This window comes from Sus scrofa, chromosome 10 (assembly GCF_000003025.6).
Source record: "Sus scrofa isolate TJ Tabasco breed Duroc chromosome 10, Sscrofa11.1, whole genome shotgun sequence".
In the NCBI taxonomy this organism is placed as follows: Eukaryota; Metazoa; Chordata; class Mammalia; order Artiodactyla; family Suidae; genus Sus; species Sus scrofa.
In genome coordinates this window covers 38,515,965-38,536,635 of record NC_010452.4, presented here as the reverse complement: position 1 = coordinate 38,536,635, position 20,671 = coordinate 38,515,965, and the positions used below count along the sequence as shown (strand labels likewise).

The 20,671-nt window shown below is 45.1% G+C and overlaps 1 protein-coding gene across 3 annotated transcripts in view; it reads right to left on the bottom strand.

Annotated features, from left to right (window-relative positions):
- Nucleotides 1–20,671, bottom strand: part of MOB3B (MOB kinase activator 3B) — a 256,735-nt gene that overhangs the window by 158,032 nt on the left and 78,032 nt on the right. For all 3 annotated transcript variants that reach the window (XM_003130696.6, XM_021064706.1, XM_013980202.2), the window contains exon 2: nucleotides 10,446–11,056. In XM_003130696.6, coding sequence (XP_003130744.3) covers nucleotides 10,446–10,863 — 418 coding nt within the window. In that variant the 5' untranslated portion in view covers nucleotides 10,864–11,056. The remainder of the gene's footprint in view (nucleotides 1–10,445; nucleotides 11,057–20,671) is intronic.

The window sequence follows — 20,671 nt, the reverse complement described above, 5'->3', positions numbered from 1 at the left end:
AAAGTGCAAATGTATTCAGCACTTAATTTCCTACCAGGAACTCACTAAGAGCCTGTGTGCATTATGACACTTAATTCCCATAACCTTACAAAGTGGATATAATTCTTATTACCTTGACTTTCCAGATGAGGAGAGTGATTCAGAGACGGTCAGGGCTTGCCAAAGTCACAAAGCCCATGAGAGGAACAGATGTAAACGTGGACTGATGATGAGCCCTCACCTCTTCATTATTTTTGGAAAACAAAATAAAGCCATCAGGAGGTCCCATCGTGGCTCAGAGGAAATGAATCTGACTAGCATCCATGAGGATGCAGGTTCGATCCCTGGCCTCACTCAGTGGGATAAGGATCCGGCATTGCATAAGCTGTGGTGTTGGTCACAGACACGGCTCGGATCCTGCTTTGCTGTGGCTGTGGCGGAGGCTGGCAGCTGTAGCTCTGATTAGACCCCGAGCCTGGGAATCTCCATCTGCTGCGGGTGCAGCCCTAAAAAGACAAAATAAATAAACAAATAAATAAAGCCATCAGAACACATCCCATGCGTTATGATGGTTACTGCCCATAGAAGTTACCCAGGGACCTCGGTACCTATCATTAACATATCTTCTCACACTTCTCTTAAGTGACATGGAAAGAGAAATATCCTGAGATGGAGGCTTTTTCTTCCCCAGTTTGAGATGGTGACATATGAATGGTTCATCTGATGGCTGAAACAGGTAAATTCCCAATATTCAACAACTTTCTTTCCTCTGCTCCTGGAGGTCACGGGCTGGGCCAGGAAACCGAGGGATGTTGAAGACAGTGGCCCACAAGTAACTTGGCAGTCCTCAGATGCTGAGGTCCCACTGTGCTCCCACAGCAGGCATGGGGGCTCCTTCACATCAGCTGGCCCTGAAGCTAGGCAGGAGGTGGCCACTGCTGGCAGAATTGCAGAGGATCCGACACAGGGTGTAGACAACACAATGAACACTGGACTATCAGCGGGAAATGCTCCCTTAATTCATCACTGCTCTCCAGTGCCGGGATCCTGGAAACCTAGTGCTTATTATTTATTTATTTATTTATTTATTTTTAATGGCTGCACCAGCAGCATTTGAAAATTTCCATGCCAAGGAAATCTGATCTGCATTCTTTGGACCCACTGTGCTGGGCAGGGGATCGAACCTGTGCCTCCACAGCCACCCAAGGCACTGCAGTCAGATCCTTAACACACTGCGCCAGAGCAGGAACTCTCTGTTGGCTAGTTTGAAGAATGTTTTCTTTCCCTGAGAGAGAATTAACAATGCCAGTTTGTCTCTCCATGAAGACAAACGTTTCAATTTCCAAAGGCGTGCTCTGAGGACCAACTAGACATATCACTAAGGAGAGATTCACACAATAAAAGGATTCTTTGCTGAGCTTTCTTTAAATATTAAATTCTGAGGAGTGAAAATAGCCACGTGACAAACATTCGACTGCCTCACAACTTTTAGGAATTTTCTGTTCTGTAATATGAACTATATGGCCTGAGTCAATCAATTTTCACTTACGTAGTAGTAATTAGTTCACTACATGTCTTATATGCAGAGACCTTAAACAGATAATACATGCCCTGAAGCCTACAAAGTTCTTTTAAAGAAAAAGCTTATGGAGTTCCGTTCATAGCTCGGTGGTTAACAAACCGACGAGGATCCATGAGGTTGCATGTTGGATCCTGGCCTCACTCAGTGGGTTAAGGATCTGCTGTTCCTGTGAGCTGTGCTGTAGGTTGCAGATGTGGCTCAGATCTTGTGTTGCTGTGGCTGTGGTGTAGGCCGGCAGCTACAGCTCTGATTCAACCCCTAGCCTGGGAATCTCCACATGCCAAGGGTGTAGCCGGAAAAAAAAAAAAAAAAAAAAAAAGGCGTATGACTCCAACTCTACACATGGAGATCTAGGGCAAGAAATAATTTGGCCTCCCTTCAATATGATGCTGCTTAAGGATACCTTCTCTTTCTAGAGGGGAGGCAGAGACTGGTAGGGAAGGTAGAGACAGAAGGCCACTGGTGTCAGGTCCCTGCTCAGACAAACAAAACCTGTGCTCTTAGGCCATCAGCTGGCACATTGGTGGGGATCCAGCTTGCTCTCGGGGATCTCACCCTCACCTCAAGTGGCTTATACAACTGTTCCTTCCAACTCCATCTCTGTTCTGGGCAAGAGTTCTTATTAACCTGTTTGTCTCCATCCTGCTGGCATTTCAGGCTGTAAGGACTCCATCCTGCTGGCATTTCAGGCTGTAAGGACTGGTGCTGAAGCTGGTCTGCCTCCCAGTGAACCACTGCCCTCCACAAGGCACCTTCACTGACTGAGGAAAGGTGCCATGCCTACAACCACTAACCCCCCAAAAGCATCAGATCCCTGCTACCCCCAAGTACAGCCTTTGTCTAATGTCTCTGTTTTCCACTGGATATCATATATCCCAGCTCCCTTCCCAGCTGATGCTGAGATGTAACAACCTGTCACTTGAGATGCAGCCCATTAAAATTACATGGCACAGGTAATGGAGAACTCAGCACAAGTCGGCGGGCCAGCAGGTAATCAGCCTTGACTTGCAGGGCTGTCTCCAGGCCCTTGGAGTCCCCCTCTCCATTCCCTTCCCCTGCTGCTTCTTAGCACATGGGGAGGTGGGGGGGACTTGCCATTTGCCAGAGGTATCTCTTGGGATTTGTTGAATGTGGATGGTTATTGATCCTCGTTCTCACTGACGCAGCCACCAAGTCACTGTAGTACTGGGCTAGTGAGGTGGGAATAGAGAATCGTGATCGTCCAAAGACCACCAATTCTCCAGCAGCCAGTGAGGGTGAAAAAGAATGGATTCAGCTGTCTCTGCATGTTTTCCATGAATAGATAACTGAATAAGCAAGGGCAGCCTCAGGATCTAAAGAAGGCAAGTTCTTACCAGGAGAAGAGCTTTAAGAGTTCCCATCAGTAAGGACCCACTGTAATGTGTATCAAGGTCCTGTCTGTCTTCATATCCTTCGCTGCGAACGCTGGGTTTGTCTTAGGATGTTTCATAGAGAGGATTTAACATGCAACAGGTCAAGGAAACTTAAGGGTGATGTTGATTCTGGGGTAAAAACTTCACAGACCTGAGGTGCTGGAGTAGCTGAGAGCGTGGGCTGTAGAGCTGGGCTACCTTGGGTCTGAATCCTAGCTCTACCTGTGGGACCCTGGGCAGGTCACTTAATCTTTTTCATCTGTGAAATGGACCTCATGCTATCAGCCTCAGGAGGTTGTTTTACAGATTAAATGACATAATTGTAGGCACAGTGTGGAGGGGAGTCTGTGTTTAAAAAATTGCAGCTTTATTATTGCAGCGAGTAAATTCTTAGAGCGCCAAACAGTTTATCAGACCCCAGGGGCAAAACATGTTTCTAGAGCCTTGGAAAAACTTACCAGTTTACCAGGCTATCTTAGAGGCTCCATTCCTGGCCCAGAGAACACTTTTCTCATCCTCTTGAGAAATACAATCCAGGGCAGCTCGCCCAACACTGTTTGTTTGCTTGTTTGTTTTGCTTTTGCTTTTTAGGGCCGCATCTGAAGCATATGGAAGTTCCTAGGTTAGGGGTCCAGCCTGGGGTCCAGTTGGAGCTACAGCTGCCAGCCTACACCACAGCCACAGAAACATGGGATCTGAGCCGCATCTGCAACCTACACTACAGCTCACGAGAATGCCGGATCCTTAACCCACTGAACAAGGGGAAGGATCGAACCCACATCCTCATGGATACTAGTCAAATTCTTAACCCACTGAGCCACAGTGGGAACTCCCCAAAACCTTTGAGAGTGTTTGACTCCATCACAGAGCAATTCGGCAATGAAGAGTACTAATTTTCAGCACTCTTCGTTGCTGAATTATAGAAGATTTTAGAAGATTACATTGTGTCTCTGACAATGCATTTCGTTTTTTTTTTTCTGAGAATACTGCTCGGAAATCAACTAGTGGGCTCCAAGAGTTTGCATGGATAGTTATGCAGAAATGTATGCAGAGAGAGAGGCAACTAACAGGCATTTGTGTTTCAACAGCTCTTATGCTGGCTTATGGTTCTGGGCTGGGTGTTTTTATTCACACTGCCTCATCTGATCTTTACAACAACCCTGTGAAATCAGAATCTTTACACAGAGAAATGTAAGCTCAGAGGTTCTGCGTTTAGCAGTGTCACGCAGCATCTTGTAACGGCAGAGCTCGTCTCTGTCTGCAAGCCCAGTGCTTGTTCTACCACACTGAATATATTTTGTTGACATCCATGCTGTCTTACCAGTGCTGCATAGATTTAGATCAAAATAAAAAACCACAAGGGAGACAATAGAAAATAAAAAGCTAAAACTCAAAAGCTAATTATAAATTCAGTTCCCCGACATCTCATGTCTGAAAAGCCCATTCCTATGGACATTTTTATAGCCTGATGTTTCCTGCCACAATATTTTGAGAGAGAATGAAACTCAGCTGTAGTCTCATGAGAAAGGTTTCCAAAAGGATGCAACTATTTCCACAATGCACTGACCAATGAACAAAGAACTCATTTTAGAAAAATGTGCAGAGCAATTTGGAGCAACTAGACATTCTGGACATTATAGAAACTGCTCAAGGACAGAAACTCTGCTTTGCTTCTTTTTGGGACCTAAAATAGGACCTGCTTCTAAGCAGGTGCTCAATAAGCATTTATTGTCTTTTTTTTTTTTTTTTTTTTTTTTTGCTATTTCTTGGGCCGCTCCTGTGGCATATGGAGGTTCCCAGGCTAGGGGTCGAATCGCAGCCTAGCCACCGGCCTATGCCAGAGCCATAGCAACGCGGGATCCGAGCCGCGTCTGCAACCTACACCACAGCTCACGGCAACGCCAGATCGTTAACCCACTGAGCAAGGGCAGGGATCGAACCCACAACCTCATGGTTCCTAGTCGGATTCGTTAACCACTGCACCACGACGGGAACTCCTCAATAAGCATTTATTGAATGAATAATGGTGGAATGGCTATAATGGGTAGTCACAGGTCCACGAAGCATTTTTTTGTTTCTTTTCTTTTTTTTGTTTTTTTGTTTTTTAGGGCCATACCCGAGGCATATGGAGGTTCCCAGGCTAGGGGTCCAATCAGAGCTACAGCCACCAGCCTACACTACAGCCACAGCCAAGCAAGATCTGAGCCACTTCTGTGACCTGCACCACAGCTCATGGCAACACTGGAGCCTTAACCCACTGAACGAGGCCAAAGATCAATCCCACATCCTCATGGTTCCTAGTTGGGTTCTTTTCCACTGCACCGCAATGGGAACTCCCCATGCAGCGTTTTCATAAGGCTGTCATCCTCTGCTCAGTCTTGGAACATGAGAACAATTAGTGCCTGGACACATTCCTCAGGCATTTCAGGGGTGATTTTTTAAAATAGGGGCAAACAGAAATAAAACAAAATAAAAAGACAGCAAAAGAATCATTTCCTTAATCAGGTTTCCAGATTTTTTTCCATCCTAGACAAATTCCTAAAACCGTGATTGAAAGTCTTCCACCACTGAGTTCCTGCTGTGGTGCAATAGGATTGGTGGTGTCTCTGGGGTGCTGAGATGTGGGTTCCATCCCCAGCCCAGCACAGTGGGTTAGGATCCAGCATTGCCATAGTTTTGGCATAGGTTACAACTGCACCTCAGATCTGATTCCTGGAATGTGATCCTGGGAACTCCATATGCTGCAGATGTGGACAAAATAGAAAGAAAAAAAAAGGAGTCTTGCCACAGTTTTCTGAAGAAAAATTTGCAGAATAACTATTTATGCTATAAATGGCAGTGGATGACAAGTGCATAGTTTTTTTGGCTACTTTTGTTTTGTTTTGTTTTGTTTTGTTTTGTTTTGTTTTGGTCTTTGTAGGGTTGCACTCATGGCATATGGAGATTCCCAAGCTTGGGGCTGAATCACAGCTACAGCTGCCGGCCTTCGCCAGAGCCATAGCAATGCCAGATCTGAGCCACGTCTGCGACCTACACCACAGCTCACAGCAATGCAGGATCCTCTACTCACTGAGCAAGGCCAGGGATCGAACCCTCAACCTCATGGTTCCTAGTCGGATTCATTTCCATTGCGCCGCAACGGGAACTCCCTGGCCAGACACTTTTGAGCTTAAACTCTGACTTCTAAATGACTGATTAGCTGTACAACTTTGGGAAAGACCCTTAGCTTGTTTAAAAGTCAGCTTTCTTGCTGGTAAAATGGCATATTTAATTCATTCAGTAATTCTAAGAATTAAGAAAGATTAACAGTGGCAAGTGCAGTGCCTGGCACTTTGCAGACTCAATACATGGGAGTTCCCTGCCTGGCTTCTCTCCCTTCCCTTCCCTGCTCTTTCCTTCCTGACACCCATTTATTCTAAAACCATAAATGTAGGTGAGATCACGTCATTATTTTTAAAATGTTCTTATTCCTCCTGCTCAAAGACTTTTTAAAAACCTGAGTTGGAGGAGCGCTCAGTTTTTGACTCCGTTTTTTCTGAATGTCAGATCTGAGATTAAAGCCTCTTATATAACAGAAAAACAGGGAAGCTGGGGGCTAGAACAGAAAACTCATTGTAATTAGACAGGCAACAGAATTTAAAAACATTTTTTTTCAAGCAGGGGGCTGTGGCTTTCTATTTTTCCATTGTTGCCTCTAAAAGTAGTTAAAGAGATACAACCGAAGAGGATGTGGCCTTTGCCTCTGAAGTTCCTGCTGTCTTGGAAGCTTTTGCAGGGACATCTGTTGGCTTTTTAACAAAGGAAGCTGGAGAGGATCAGGGGAGAGTAGCGCAGACTGTTCAGGAGGGAGCCACATCTGTTTGGTATTCTCCCAACTGAGAAAGCTCGCCCTCTGAGAGAGCACGGGTGTCCTGGTTAAACCAGCATCGAGAAGCAGATGAAAGCTTTTCTTTCCTGCATGTTTCAAGAGTGGAGATCAACAGCTGTTTATATCCTTTAGTACCTAACTAAGGGTGAAGCCTTCACATCTGTCGGTATTTTAATGGTTCTATTTCCTTGGGTCACAGTGGGGAGGAGGTCAGGTCTGAATCTCTCGCAATTCCCAGGCAAGGAGACAGAAATATGCCCAGGATTCAAAGCCGTAATGCTAAGCAGAACTCCCGAATCTCTCATCCGCCCAGGATCTGCTGTTGGTGGGGAATTCCTCTTTGACTTTATCCTGACAGATTCCTTGATCATTTCCATGATAAGGACTCGCGGTGGCACCAGGATCAAAAAGAAGGAAGGTGGGCTGGAAACTGGGGGCGGAAGATGAGGAGGAAAGGAATTCTCACAGAGAAAGTGGCTCCTGAAAGACAAGTCCTTGCAAAGACAGCAAATATATTGTCTGAGGGCAAAAAGCAGAGGTGAGCAGGAAGCCAGCGAAGAGACCCAGGGTGATGGTGGTGGTTTTTGCTGACTCCTAACATTTTAACCTTGGAAAAGCTAAACAGAGAAAATGAAACCCCGCAGAGGTGAGGTACAGGAAGTACCCAGGAATGGGGATAAAGGGATTCAGAGATATTTGTTCAACGTCACTTTGATCGCCAGTCCCATGTATGTGCTGGGACTTTATAAAGATTATTTTCCCATCCATCCCATTATCCATCCATCTATATATCCAACCAATAACCTATAAGGCACCAGTTAACAATAAGTCTACTGTATAGCACAGAAAACTATATTTAATGTATACGTATGTACAACTGAATCACTTTGCTGTACAGCAGAAATTAACACAACATTGTAAACAAACTATATTCCCATTAAAAAAATACAAGGCACCAGGACTGGACTTAGTGCTGGGATATTCAAATAAATAAGACATATTCTATAACTTTAAGGGGCTTACATTCTAAGAGGTGACAGCCTTCACAGAGGACATGGTGCAAAGGATGCATGAGAATTCATGAGACGGAAAAAGTGGGTGATTCCAAAGGAGACAATGACATGGATAAAACCAGACAGGTTTTATCAAACTGTTCCTGGGGGTGGGAAGGAGATGAAAAGCATCCTGGGTGGTTACAATAAACAGAGGAGTGTTAGGTGCCTATTAAAAGCACACATTCTTAGGTCTTAGGTCTCACCTAAGAGATTCTGATTTAGGTGGAGGACAGAGGAATGTGCATTTTGAAAAGAAGGCCCCAGTAATTCTAATATAAACAAAAGCACCATATGGAATTTCCAAGGCTGGGGGTCAAATCGGAGCCTCAGCTGCCAGCCTACACCACAGCCACAGCAACTCGGGATCTGAGCCGCAAATGCAACCTATGCCACAGCTCATAGGCAACCCACTGAGCAAGGCCAGGGGTGGAACCCGTATCCTCATGGATACTAGTCGGGTTGGTTTCCACTGCGCCACAATGGGAACTCCCTAAAGTATGTCTTTCTTGGAGATTTATAAAGGACATCAGTATATTTAAAGTTCTGCAGTAAAGAAATCAATTTCATTCAGCATTTCCCAAACTTATTTTTCCATGGGGGAAAAAAAATCACAGTGCACTCAGTAAGAGCTCTCAGAACACTTTTGCATCATACAGCACAGATGAAAGTGCTGAAATAGGGGATTCTGACCCGGTGCGTATTCACCCAAACATGTTGAATGGCTAAGGAAACCATCTAGAAAAAAAAAGCAAAGTCAATTACTCTGGGGGACATGACAGCTTCCACGGATTTCCTCCAAGCGAAGTCTAAAACCACTGATGACGTTCTATTTTCCAAGCAGACTCAACCCTCAAGTAAAACACCAGACTCCAAGATGCTATTTCTGGTCAGCCACTCTATGTGGTAACCACAGCTGCCAGAGAGCTGCAGAGGTGCCCAGAGTTCAAAGCAATGAGGAACAGCAGGAGGAGACGGGGAAGGAGACAGAGGAGGTATCCCTGCCTGCTTTATCTATCTTTATTGCTACCCTATGTTCTGCACATAGCACTGGCAGGAAGCTTATCATGCTTTTGGAAGAGAAAAATTCTTCCCAGCTCCAAAAGAGGTCTCTGACAGTTAAGAAAAGGGCAAAGAGACATGAACCTAGGAAATTCTCACTCTTCCAAGGTGCCAATTATACAGCCAGGGGAGTTTCTGAAACCTGCCTTCTTCCTCCTATGTGGGTGAGCCAACCAGCCACCACACACCCTACCTCCTGCCCTAACAAGGAACAGCAGAGAGAACAGCGTGAAGAAACCGGACAAGACAAGGCAACTTGAGAATTCTCAGCAAACTGGCTTGCATGCTCAATATTTCAAGGTGCACATACTGCCCTAATCAATTTATAGACTTTTTTCCTGGTATAAAGTTCACGACATCCATATACCCCACCTCAACCTTCCATACGCCACATGGGGACACACACGCCCCATATAGAGGTGATTTCAACATTACATTTTCTCTCTCTCTTTTTTTTTTTTGTCTTTTTAGGGCTGCACCCACGGCATATGGAGATATCCAGGCTACGAATCAAAGCCATAGCCACTGGCCTACACCAGATCCACAGCAACCCAGATCCTATAACCCAGAGCGAGGCCAGGGATCAAACCTGCATCCTCATGGATACTAGTCAGATTTGTTTCCTCTGAGCCATGACGGGAATTCCTCAACATGTTTTAGGTAATTTGAGGTGCTTCCCTCCCCCCAAAAAAATACCCTGACCATCTCAGAGCACAAGTATTTTTCAATCATTCTACGAATATTTCCAGAGTGCCTAAATGGTTCCAGGCACCATGCTGTCACTGGTGGTACAATAGTGGAAACAGGACGATGCACATCCCTATGGAACCTAGGGCCTAAAAAACTGAATTCCAAACTCAACCTGTGAGGTGTGCACAACCCAATGATCAGCAATATAGGGAAACAGAACGGGTAGGCAAGGTTTGGTCTTTCCCCTTGAAGAGTCGTAGGGCTCAGAGCACAAAGCAAACAAAAGCATTTGCGTTTCAAGTGTGTGGTTGGTCTAGCAGCTACACCATGGTCCAGAATTAATAGTAAAGACTGGAATTAACACCTATGATCAGGAGGGGGAAGAACAGAATGCCAGGATCTTTATTGCCCCCAAATGCCAAACCCCAGTCTGCTTATTTGCAAACAAATCCATGGATTCTGGGACTTCTTATCACCCTGAGAGATAAGCACCAAAATTGTGCCAGAGTTAATGTAACTAACTAGGTCATTAGTCCCCGATAAAAAATTTTACCAGGACCATGACGTGGGTTTGGAGTCTAATCCTAAGGAAGCCAATAAGATCAAATCTAACTTTTCATCAAGCAAGCATTTCCCACCATTGAGGTCCACAAATGATTTTTTGCCCAATAAGATTCTCAGTAAGTGACGGAAGTTAGGGAAATACTGATACGGGTGCTACCCATTATTCAACGGCAGTTCTGAAAGAAGTGCCTGCAAATTCTTCAAGTGTGGTCAAGATGTGACAAAAATCACCAGGCAGCCGATCATGGACTTACCCACACACGTTGGAAATATGTCCTCGTTGTTGATCTGGACCTCGATCCAATCCATAAGAAGGTTCATGTACTGGGGGGCTGGCAGTGCAGTCGGCTTCTTGTACTTGAGATCATCCTGCCACCGATACTCATATTTGGGGCCCCCTGACATCACTGGGCAGGTCCGCTCAGTGCAGAACTCACAGATGGTTCCGTAGATGAGGTTGATCCGATTGAAGAAGTCCACCACGTGCACGGCCACCCAGTCGTTCTGATCCTCCCCGCTGGGCAGCTGCACAGCTGCCTTCAGGTCCACGCCTGAGTTGAGGGATGCCTGAGCCCGTTTGTGGAGCTCGAACCTCTGTGTGCCAGGTTCGAACTTCCTCTTCGGCCGGAAGGTCTTGTCCTTGTTGAACACCTGCTTCAAGGCTATGGACATGGTCTTGTTCTCTTCCTTCCTTTGGCAGGAAGCAAAAAGGCAACTGGGACTTCTCAGTGAGAGATCACAACCCAGCAGGGTTTTCCACTGCCAGCCTTCTGGCCCCAGTCTTGCAGTCTGCAGCGTGATCTCTTTTAGACAGCCCCTTCCATCTTCCTCTTGAATGATTTCCAGGGGAACCTCATGTTTCTTCCTAAAGGCAGGAGAGAAAAGGGTCTCATTAGTGTCCCACTTGCATTTAAGAAATGACAAGGGCTTATGGACTCAATTTCTTGCTTCTGGCTGTGCCCACTTCTATTGAGGTATAAGGACATGGAAGTTAAGCCAAAGTCCTAGGATCTGCATTGGTGATCAAATCATATAACCAGATAGAGAAGATGCAAACTATTACATTTAGAATGGATAAGCAGGGAGTTCCCGTCGTGGCGCAGTGGTTAACGAATCCGACTAGGAACCATGAGGTTGCGGGTTCGGTCCCTGCCCTTGCTCAGTGGGTTAACGATCCGGCGTTGCCGTGAGCTGTGGTGTAGGTTGCAGACGCGGCTCGGATCCCACGTTGCTGTGGCTCTGGCGTAGGCCAGTGGCTACAGCTCCGATTCAACCCCTAGCCTGGGAACCTCCATATACCGCAGGAGCGGCCCAAGAAATAGCAACAACAACAACAACAAAAAAAGACAAAAAAAAAAAAAAAAAAAAAAAATAGAATGGATAAGCAGAGAGGGGATTAAGATGGCGGAATAGAAGGACTGGAGCTCAACTTCTCTCGTAAAGACAACAAAATTTACGACCAAATGCTGAGCAATCTTCACCCAAAGGGACCGGAAACTTTCAAAAAGATATCCTACTCCAGAAGACAGAGAGGAGGCCACATCAAGAGGTAGGTGGGAGATTATGCGATATAAGCAACCCCATATCTCCCGGGTGGGAAGCCTCATAGCCTGGAAACTCACTGGTTCACAGAGACTCACCTACAGGAGTGAGAGTTCTGAGAGTTCAAACTCCCACATGTGGGTATCTGGCACTGGGAGAAAGAGCCCCCAGAGCATCTGGCATTGAAGGCCAGTGGGGCTTGTGTGCAGGAGCTCCACGGGACTGGGGGAAATGGAGACCCCATTCTTAAAAGGCACACACAGACTTTCACATGCATTGGGTAGCAGGGCAAAGCAAAGTCTCCATAGAAATCTGGGTCAAACCTGACTGCAGTTCTTAGAGGATCTCCTGGGAATATGGCTTGTTGTGGGGGATGGACATTGGAAGTAAGGCTCTCAGGAATATTCAGCAGTGGGTGCCTTTCTCTAGAGGTGGCCGTTTTGGGAAAACATGGCCCCACCCATCAGCACTGAGAAGTCCCAGCCCAAACAACAATCCAGGTGGGATCACAGCCCCACCCCTCAGTAAACAGGCTGCCTAAAGACCCCCCAGGCACACAGCCACCTCTAATCTCACCCACCAGAGGGATTAGAATCAGTTCCACCTACCAGTGGGCAGGCATCAGTCCCTCCCATCAGGAAGCCTACAGCAAGCCCCCATACTGACTTCAGTCACAAGAGGGGCAGACAAAAGAAGAGAGGCTACAACTCTATTATCTGTAAAAAGGTCACCACACCAAAAACCTATAATAATGAAAAGACAGAGAACTCGAACTCAGATGAGGGAGAAAGGAAAAACCCCAGAAAATTGGCTAAGTGATCAGGAGATTCTCAGCCTCCAGGAAAAAGACTTTAGACTGCTGATGCTGAAGATATGCAAGACATTGGAAATAAACTGGAAGCAAAGATGGATAACTTACAGGAAACACTGACCAAAGAGATACAAGATATAAAACTTAAACAAGAAGAGATGCAAAATACAATAACTGAAACACAAAATTCATTAGAAGCAGCCAACAGCAGAATACAGGAGGCAGAAGAACGAATAAGCGAGGTGGAGGACAGATTAGTGGAAATCACGGATGTGGAAGAGAAAAGAGAAAAAAGATTGAAAACAAATGAAGAGAGTCTCAGAGAACTCTGGGACAACGTGAAACGCACCAACATCCGTATTATAGGGGTGCCAGAAGGAGAAGAGAGAGAGAAGGGGACAGAAAAAATATTCCAAGAGATAATAGCCAAAAACTTCCCTAACATGGGAAAGGAACCACTCACTCAAGTCCAGGAAGTACAAGTACCATATAAAATAAACCCAAGGAGGAATACCCCGAGACACATATTAATCAAACTGACCAAATTTAGAATGGATAAGCAATGAGGTCCTGCTGTATATAGCACAGGGAACTGTGTTCAATCACTTGTGATAGAACATGATGGAAGATAATATGAGAAGAATGTATGACTGGGTCATTTTGCTGTATAGCAGAAATTGACGGACATTGTAAATCCACTATACTTATAATAAATTTTTTTTTCTTTATCTCTAAAATCTAGAATAATTCAGGAAAGAAAAAAAAAGAGAATGAAAAAAAAAAAGGAGACAAACATAAAACACTAGACCCTCGCCCCCAAATCTTATACCCAAATAACCAAAGGGAAAAAAAAAATACCACACACACCCCTTTTTTTTTTTCAAGGTCATGGTCAAATTTCTGGCAACTTTTTCCTATGTGATCAAAGTTTCAATAGACCTCTTCAAGGTGTTAAGAATGAGCATGTTAGTCAATGACACATCCCCACATGTTCCTTTTTAGAGCATCTGCCCCACCCCCCACTGCCCCTATTGCATAACCTTGAGGCCACTACCGCATCCTCCTGGATACAGCTGACTGGGGTGGAGGTAGCTCTCATATCAAACTAATGAGAACACCTTCCCTAGGAATTTGAAATCAGAATCCAGCCTTCGTTAGGCATTAGCCCCGAAAAGTGATGAAAACTGGGTAGGCTCGAGCCCTATTTGGACCTCGTGTAGCACAGTTGAGAAAGCTGGTCTGCAGAGAGCAGGGAGGGAGGAGGGGATGAGAGGAAGAGAAGGTAAAAGAGGAAGAAGTGAAGGAGGAGGAGAGAAAGTAAGAACCCATGAACAGACAGAAACAGAAACCAGGGTGCAAGTGGCCATGGGGGGAGGAAGATCAGAGACAAAGAGACACTGAGGAGAGAGTAGCTTCATTTGTTCTTAATAGTCTTCTAGGAAGTGGTTCCAATCCCTCTTGAAGCCTAGCTATGTTTCCAGCACTTGGGATGCATACATTTTTCTTGAATTAGTCAAATAAACATCTTGTTTCACTTCAGCTACCTTGAGCGGGATGTTTCTTTCTAAGGACCCCTCACTCATCACTTCTACAATGTTGACATCCTTTACCTCTTTAATATCACACCTCAGGTAGTGATTTGAGGCAGAGCCCTCTCATTCAACTTCTGTGATGATGCAGATATTCTATATCTTCATTGTCTAAGATGGTACCCACTAGCCACATGCGGCTACTGAGCACTTAAAATGTGGCTGGTGTGAGTGAGGAACTGAAGTTTTCATTTTATTTCATTTTAGTTAATTTAATTAATGATTGATTGATTTAATTAAGGAAACGATACTTCAAAAAGCCACACACAGGCTAGTGGATACCACGCCGGACAGAGCAGCTTTGAAGACTGCAACGTTCTCTTCTCCATTACGTCTTTGGACCCTTCCAAAATTCTGATGTGGTTTATAGTAGATTGAGAGTGGGTTAGTAGATCTGTAGTATCATTATCCCTGGGTCTCTAAGAGATAAAATTACCTGCTGAACAAGGTCTCACACTGAAGAAGGGCACATTAAGAACTTGACTCCTAGCAGTTTCTTGACTCCTAGCAAATGCTCTTTCCATGTAGCCTGACATTCTAAAAAGGGATGCCTTTCAATCTGTCTTTCGTGCTGGTTCCTGAAGCCCCCTTTACCAAGAGCTTCCATCCACATAGTCCCCTAAGGATGAATTGACTGGAGGTGAGGCTGTGTCCTGTGGAGTGGAAACACAGAGGAGGTAACTGATCCACTTGTGGATCAAACCCTAGCGAAACGAGCCAGCAGCTGGGGCCAGATTCAGAAGAGCCCATCATGGCATCATTAACATGGACTGAAGCAGGATCCCGCAGATCTGCTCTTTCCCTCCCTGGGAGGGTTCTGCGACACACACCATACTCCAACATGGCACGGCGATGGCTTCAATCTCAAGTCACTCAGGCCAAACAAAAACAAAAACATCTAAGCTACCCCAATTCCCTCTCACAGATTCCTTTCTTCACTCAGAACTGTGATCACTCAGCTGAATGCCTCTTCTGGCAACTCCCGATAGCCTTGGTCTGCTCACTTCCTCCCCTTAACCCCACCCTCTTCCTAGTCACTGCAAGGCCATATATCAGAGAGGTGTTTTTTTCCCCGTCCTCACTTGGCCTTGAGTGTACACCCCCCGCCCCACAAAGAGACCCTATACAAGAGCAGGTCACATAACAGATACCCTGCCTGTGGCTGTCTGTGAAATCACACTCCTAGGGACTTCAGAAGATCACCAGGATGGGGGAAAAAAAAAAAGAGGCAATCTCTTCTTCAAAAGAATACCTTCCCAAAGGCTTCGCCTGCCTGCAAAGAGATTTAAGAACACCAAGGGCCTTAAAAAGGCATTTGCAAACTAAAAACCTCAGCTCAGGGTTGGGAAGATAGAGACAGGAGAATGAGGACTTTTTATTTTTTTTCTTTTAAAAGAGACAATAGTCCTTTTGTATCGCAAATGCTTAATTGCTGACAGTAAAAAAGCAACAACCCAACAGCCGCCCCCTCAAGTCTCCAGTAAAGACTTGCCGTCCTGTTATTCTGATAAGGAGGGTACCATCCATTCCCACGGCCCTCAGAGCCACCTTCTTTCGTCACCTTACATAACCTTCGGTATCACTAGTTCTGCGGCGGCCCTGTGGCCTGGGGTGGACGCACCAGTGTGGACGGCTTCCTCCCTACTAGTCCAGGCTCTCTCGGACACCATCAGCAAGCCCCCCCTGGACCTCTGAGGAGAGCGTGTGAATGAGACAGAAAATCATAGTGGATCTTCCTCATCACAAAGCCCTTTGTGGTTAGTACTCATGAATATTTAAGTAAACATCAAAACCTTGGTTGAGGTTTGGGATTTTTTTTTCCATATGAACATCTAATTGTTCCCACATCATTTGTTTAAAAGACTATTCCTTTTTTTTTTTTTTTTTTTTTTTTTTGCTTTTTAGAGCCATATCCACGGCATATGGATGTTCCCAGGGTAGGAGTCCAAACGGAGCTGCAGCTGCCAGCTATGCCACAGCCACGGCAACATCAGATCCAAGCTGCATCTGCAACCTACACCACAGCTCATGGCTACGCCAGATCCTTAACCCACTGAGTGAGGCCAGGGATCAAACCTGCAACCTAGTCCGATTTGTTTCCTCTGTGCCACAATGAGAACTCCTAAAAGCCTACTCTTTTACCACTGAAATACCTTGGCACTTTTATCAAAAACTAACTCTAAGTCTACTTTAAACTTTCTATTCCGTTCCATTGATTTAGATGTCTATTCTTTGTTTGTTTTTGTTTTTGGTTGCACCCATGGCACATGGAAGTTCCCAGGCCAGGGATGGAACCTGCACAACAGCAGTGATCTGAGACACTGCAGTGACAATGCAGGATCCTTAACCTGCTAAGCCACATGGGAACTCCATGGTTTTGGAATTTTTCTTCCAGAGATACCAGATAAAAAACATCAAGATTGCAACCTCTTGGGAGTTCCTGTCATGGCTCAGTGGTAAATGAACATGATTAGCATCCATGAGGATGCAGGTTCAATCCCTGGCCTTGCTCAGTGGGTTAAGGATCCAGCGTTGCCATGAGCTGTGGTGTAGGTTGCAGATGCAGCTTGGATCCCGAGTTGCTGTGGCTGTGACATAGGCCGGCACTTGTAGCTCCGATTGGACCCCTAGTCTGGGAACCTCCATGTGCCATGGGTGTGGCCCTAAAAAGACAAAAGAAAAAAAAAAAAGATCTCAATCTCTTGAACTGAATGGGCATTTATTCAAAACTTTATCCGACTTTAAATTCGCTATTTTTGCCCCCATGTAACAGGCTTATCTAGGGAAAAATCATCTTTGGAGGATTATCTCTCAACCAAATCCCTTCATGTGCTGCTCTTGGCTGCCATTTATTAAACTCTACTCTGCACCAGACTTTTACATATGTTATTAACATTTTAATCCTCACTACAAACTTGCATGATGCATGTTTTTCTCACCGTTTTATATAAAAAGAAATCGAGGCTCAACCAAATGAAATAAAGTTGCAGAAACCACAAAATTAGTAGAACGTAAGGCTAAATTTTGCTTGGGTTTTTTTCCTATTTTTTTCTTGTTTTCTTTTTCTTTTTAGGGCTGCACCTGTGGCATATGAAGTTCCCAGACTAGGGGTTGAATAGGAGCTACAGCTGCTGGCCACACCCACAGCCACAGCCACACCAGTTGAGTCTACTATGAACAGCTCACAACAACACTGGGTCCTTAACCACTGAGCAAGGCCAGATTCAAATCTGCATCCTCATGGATACTAGTGGATTTCTTACCACTGAGCCATGATGGGAATTCCTACAGTCTTTTTCTAATATTATCTTCCATCGTGTTCTATCACAAGTGATTGGATATAGTTCCCAGTGCTGTACAGTGGGTCCTCATTGCTTACCCATTCTAAATGGAATAGTTTGCATCTACTAACCCCAAACTTCCAGTAGATATGATTTTTTTTCTCGCTAAAATTGTTTGAAAATCTCATGAACATTTTTGTTTTCAAAGCCCCTTCAACGTTAGATTTCAAAGCTCCTCACACCAAGACCATAAAGGAAACAAAATAGGCAATATTATTCTCTCCATTTTCCAGATGCAGAAACAGAAACTCTGATTTCCTAGTGCTGTCCCAAACGTGTTCATCATTCTGATGCTCAGACATGAGGATGTCTCTTCTGCTCAAACTTTTTTGTCTAGAATACAGTTTTCTGAACAGGTATAGGTTGGTCAGTGGGCCCCCATGTTTAAAGACAATGGCTCCAGGGAGTTCCTATCGTGGCTCAGTGGTTAATGAATCTGACTAGGAACCATGAGGTTTCGGGTTCGATCCCTGGCCTTGCTCAGTGGGTTAAGGATCCAGCGTTGCCATGAGCTGTGGTGTAGGTTGCAGATGCAGCTTGGATCCCGCGTTGCTGTGGCTCTGGTGTAGGCCAGCAGCTACGGCTCTGATTCAACCCCTAGCCTGGGAACCTCCGTATGCCGCAGGAGCAGCTCAAGAAATGGCAAAAAGACAAAAAATAAAATAAAATAAAGACAATGGCTCCAGGACGGATATCAACAAATATATCATGCGGCTGAATGACTGAACAAAGAGGCATCTGCCTGTCTCTTTATCTGTGTCAGATGCGGTACTGAAGCAGGTACCTAAAAGAGTTTTGAAATGAAAAGGCAGCAGGAAATCTATCTCACCTGAATTTCAACCCAGAGCCCCATCAGGACCCTTGCCCATAATTGACACTGTAGGTTTATAAAATGGTTAGAGCAGTGCTTCTCAAATGTTAACATGGGATCTTGTTAAAATGCAGGTTCTGGTCCAGCAGGTCTGAGGTGGCACCTAAAAGTCTGCATTTCTACCAAGTTCCTGGGTAGGCCAAATCCATCATTGGTCCATGGATGACACTTTAGGTATCAAGGCCTGACTTAACTAAGAGAGCCTGTTAGAAGTGCACTCCTAACACTGTTCCTGTTGTAGCTTAGTGCATTAAAAACCTGACATAGTGTCCATGAGGATGCAGGTTTGATCCCTGAACTTGCTCAATGGGTTAAAAATCAGCATTGCTACAAATTGCAGTGTAGGTCACAAATGTGGCTCAGATCTGGCATTGCCATGGCTATGGCGTAGGCTGGCAGCTGTAGCTCCAATTCGACCCCTAGCCTGGGAACTGCCATATGCCATGCATATGGCCCTAAAAAGCAAAAAAAAAAAACAAAAACGGTGGCGGTGGAGGGGGCACCGCCAGGAATACTGACTATCCAGTCTCTCCTTGTACCTAGTAGATCTAGCCTGCCTTTTAACAAGATCTCAGAAGTATATACTTTGAAGAGTACTAGGTTAGAGGGCTGTCTGAATGGCTGGGGAAAGGGATGGCTAAATAAACTTCCATTTGTTGTTCTTCAACAGTTTGCTTCATAAACCTAGTTCTCAGTTGAGTGTATGTGCGTGCGTGTGTATGGGGTGGGGATGGAAAAAGATTGAGGGGAGACACACTATTTTGAATACAATTGCCTTGACAGATGGTGACAATGGCTATGTCTTTTGATTTGGATTGATCTGGAGAACCCAGGAGGCTTCCAGTGAAAACCTCATAAATGCCAGATGGACTGCAGCCACTTCTACTGCTGCCACAGCCTCACGCACAAACGCTGCTTTGGCTAAATAAAATGCGGCCCTAGCAACCACACAGCCGTTCTTCTCTGTCTTTGTCCAGTGTCCAGATAGAAAAGAACAAGTCACCAGTTTTGCCCCCCTGGCCAAAAACTATAAGCAAATTCTAGGTTATGAATATCACCCTCCACAATGCTGGTTCTTAATAAATTTTGGATTGCTCCATTCAACCAATAAACCTTTACTAAAGGGCTAGCCACCAAGGACACAGAGCTAATTAAACCTTGGGCCCTGCCTCTGAAAAGTCCTCAACTGGCTACCTCATTTTGAAGTCTGTTCATTGGCTTTGGATTTTGAAGCTACTAAGTCAAATGCTCCAACACGGAGAGAGGGATGGGTTTCCTACACAGTATTACCCAGGTTGGGAATGAAAAGGACAATGAAGGGAAAATGGAAACTCAAATAAACAGCATAAAATTGACAGGAGCTCCATGTGTTCTCCATATTTTCTGCTAAATAGATCAATTATAGCAATAAAACATGTGCACTATAAAAATATGCAGAGAGAATTCAGCTGGGCTGCAGGGGAATGTTGATGTGGTAACTAAGCAACACTGGCAAGGAAAGTTCTTATTTTTCCTTTTCCTATTGATGTCTTCTGACTTATTAGTTGAAAGATCAAAGAGTGCCCCCCCCCCAAGGCTAAGGAAGAAATGAAATAACTCTTCCATCCACTCCTGAGAGATGCATCCTCTTTAGCTGGGATCACCTCTAGAGATGCTGGTGGTCTAGAGGGTGGATGGGATGGAAAGCAGAGGGACCAAAGCATTAGCATTTGGGGGAAGGAAGTTCAATATCTCATCTGTAGGTTGAAGCACTCCTCCTAGCAGGACCAGCTGGCAGGGCAATTCACAGCAGGAAGGCCCTAAAGAAAGTGGGGGCCCCGGAAGGATCCCAATTGAGGGAGCTTCCATGCTATCATCATTGCTAGAACCCCAGGAGCAGGAATGGTGCCTGGAACAGAGCCAACTTCATTGAATGTTTGCTGAATGAATGAATCAGTGGCAGTGAATTAAGCACCCTTTGCATCAAAGTGAAACCACCAATGTGAAACCACATTGGATCTCCCATCTTCCGTTATCTGGGCATTCTCTCTCATCAGTAAGTTCACTGCCAACTCACTGAGGCCAGATATTATCAGCAGCTGGGCTGTTCTAAAACATCCCCTCCGAAAAGGTCAAGACATTTGTCCAACTTCTCTTTCGAATGGGCAGTTCCTTTCCCACGTGTTACCTAAAATCCCAGCTCTTCAGAGTTCAAGAAATGAGTCATCTGATTTATTTTCCCATTACATTTTTCTCTTTATGGCTGAAATAGCCCATGGAATCCTCCTCTCACACCTCAAATATTGAATAAAAGTAGATTCGGTTTTTATTTTGGAGGAGTGTGTGT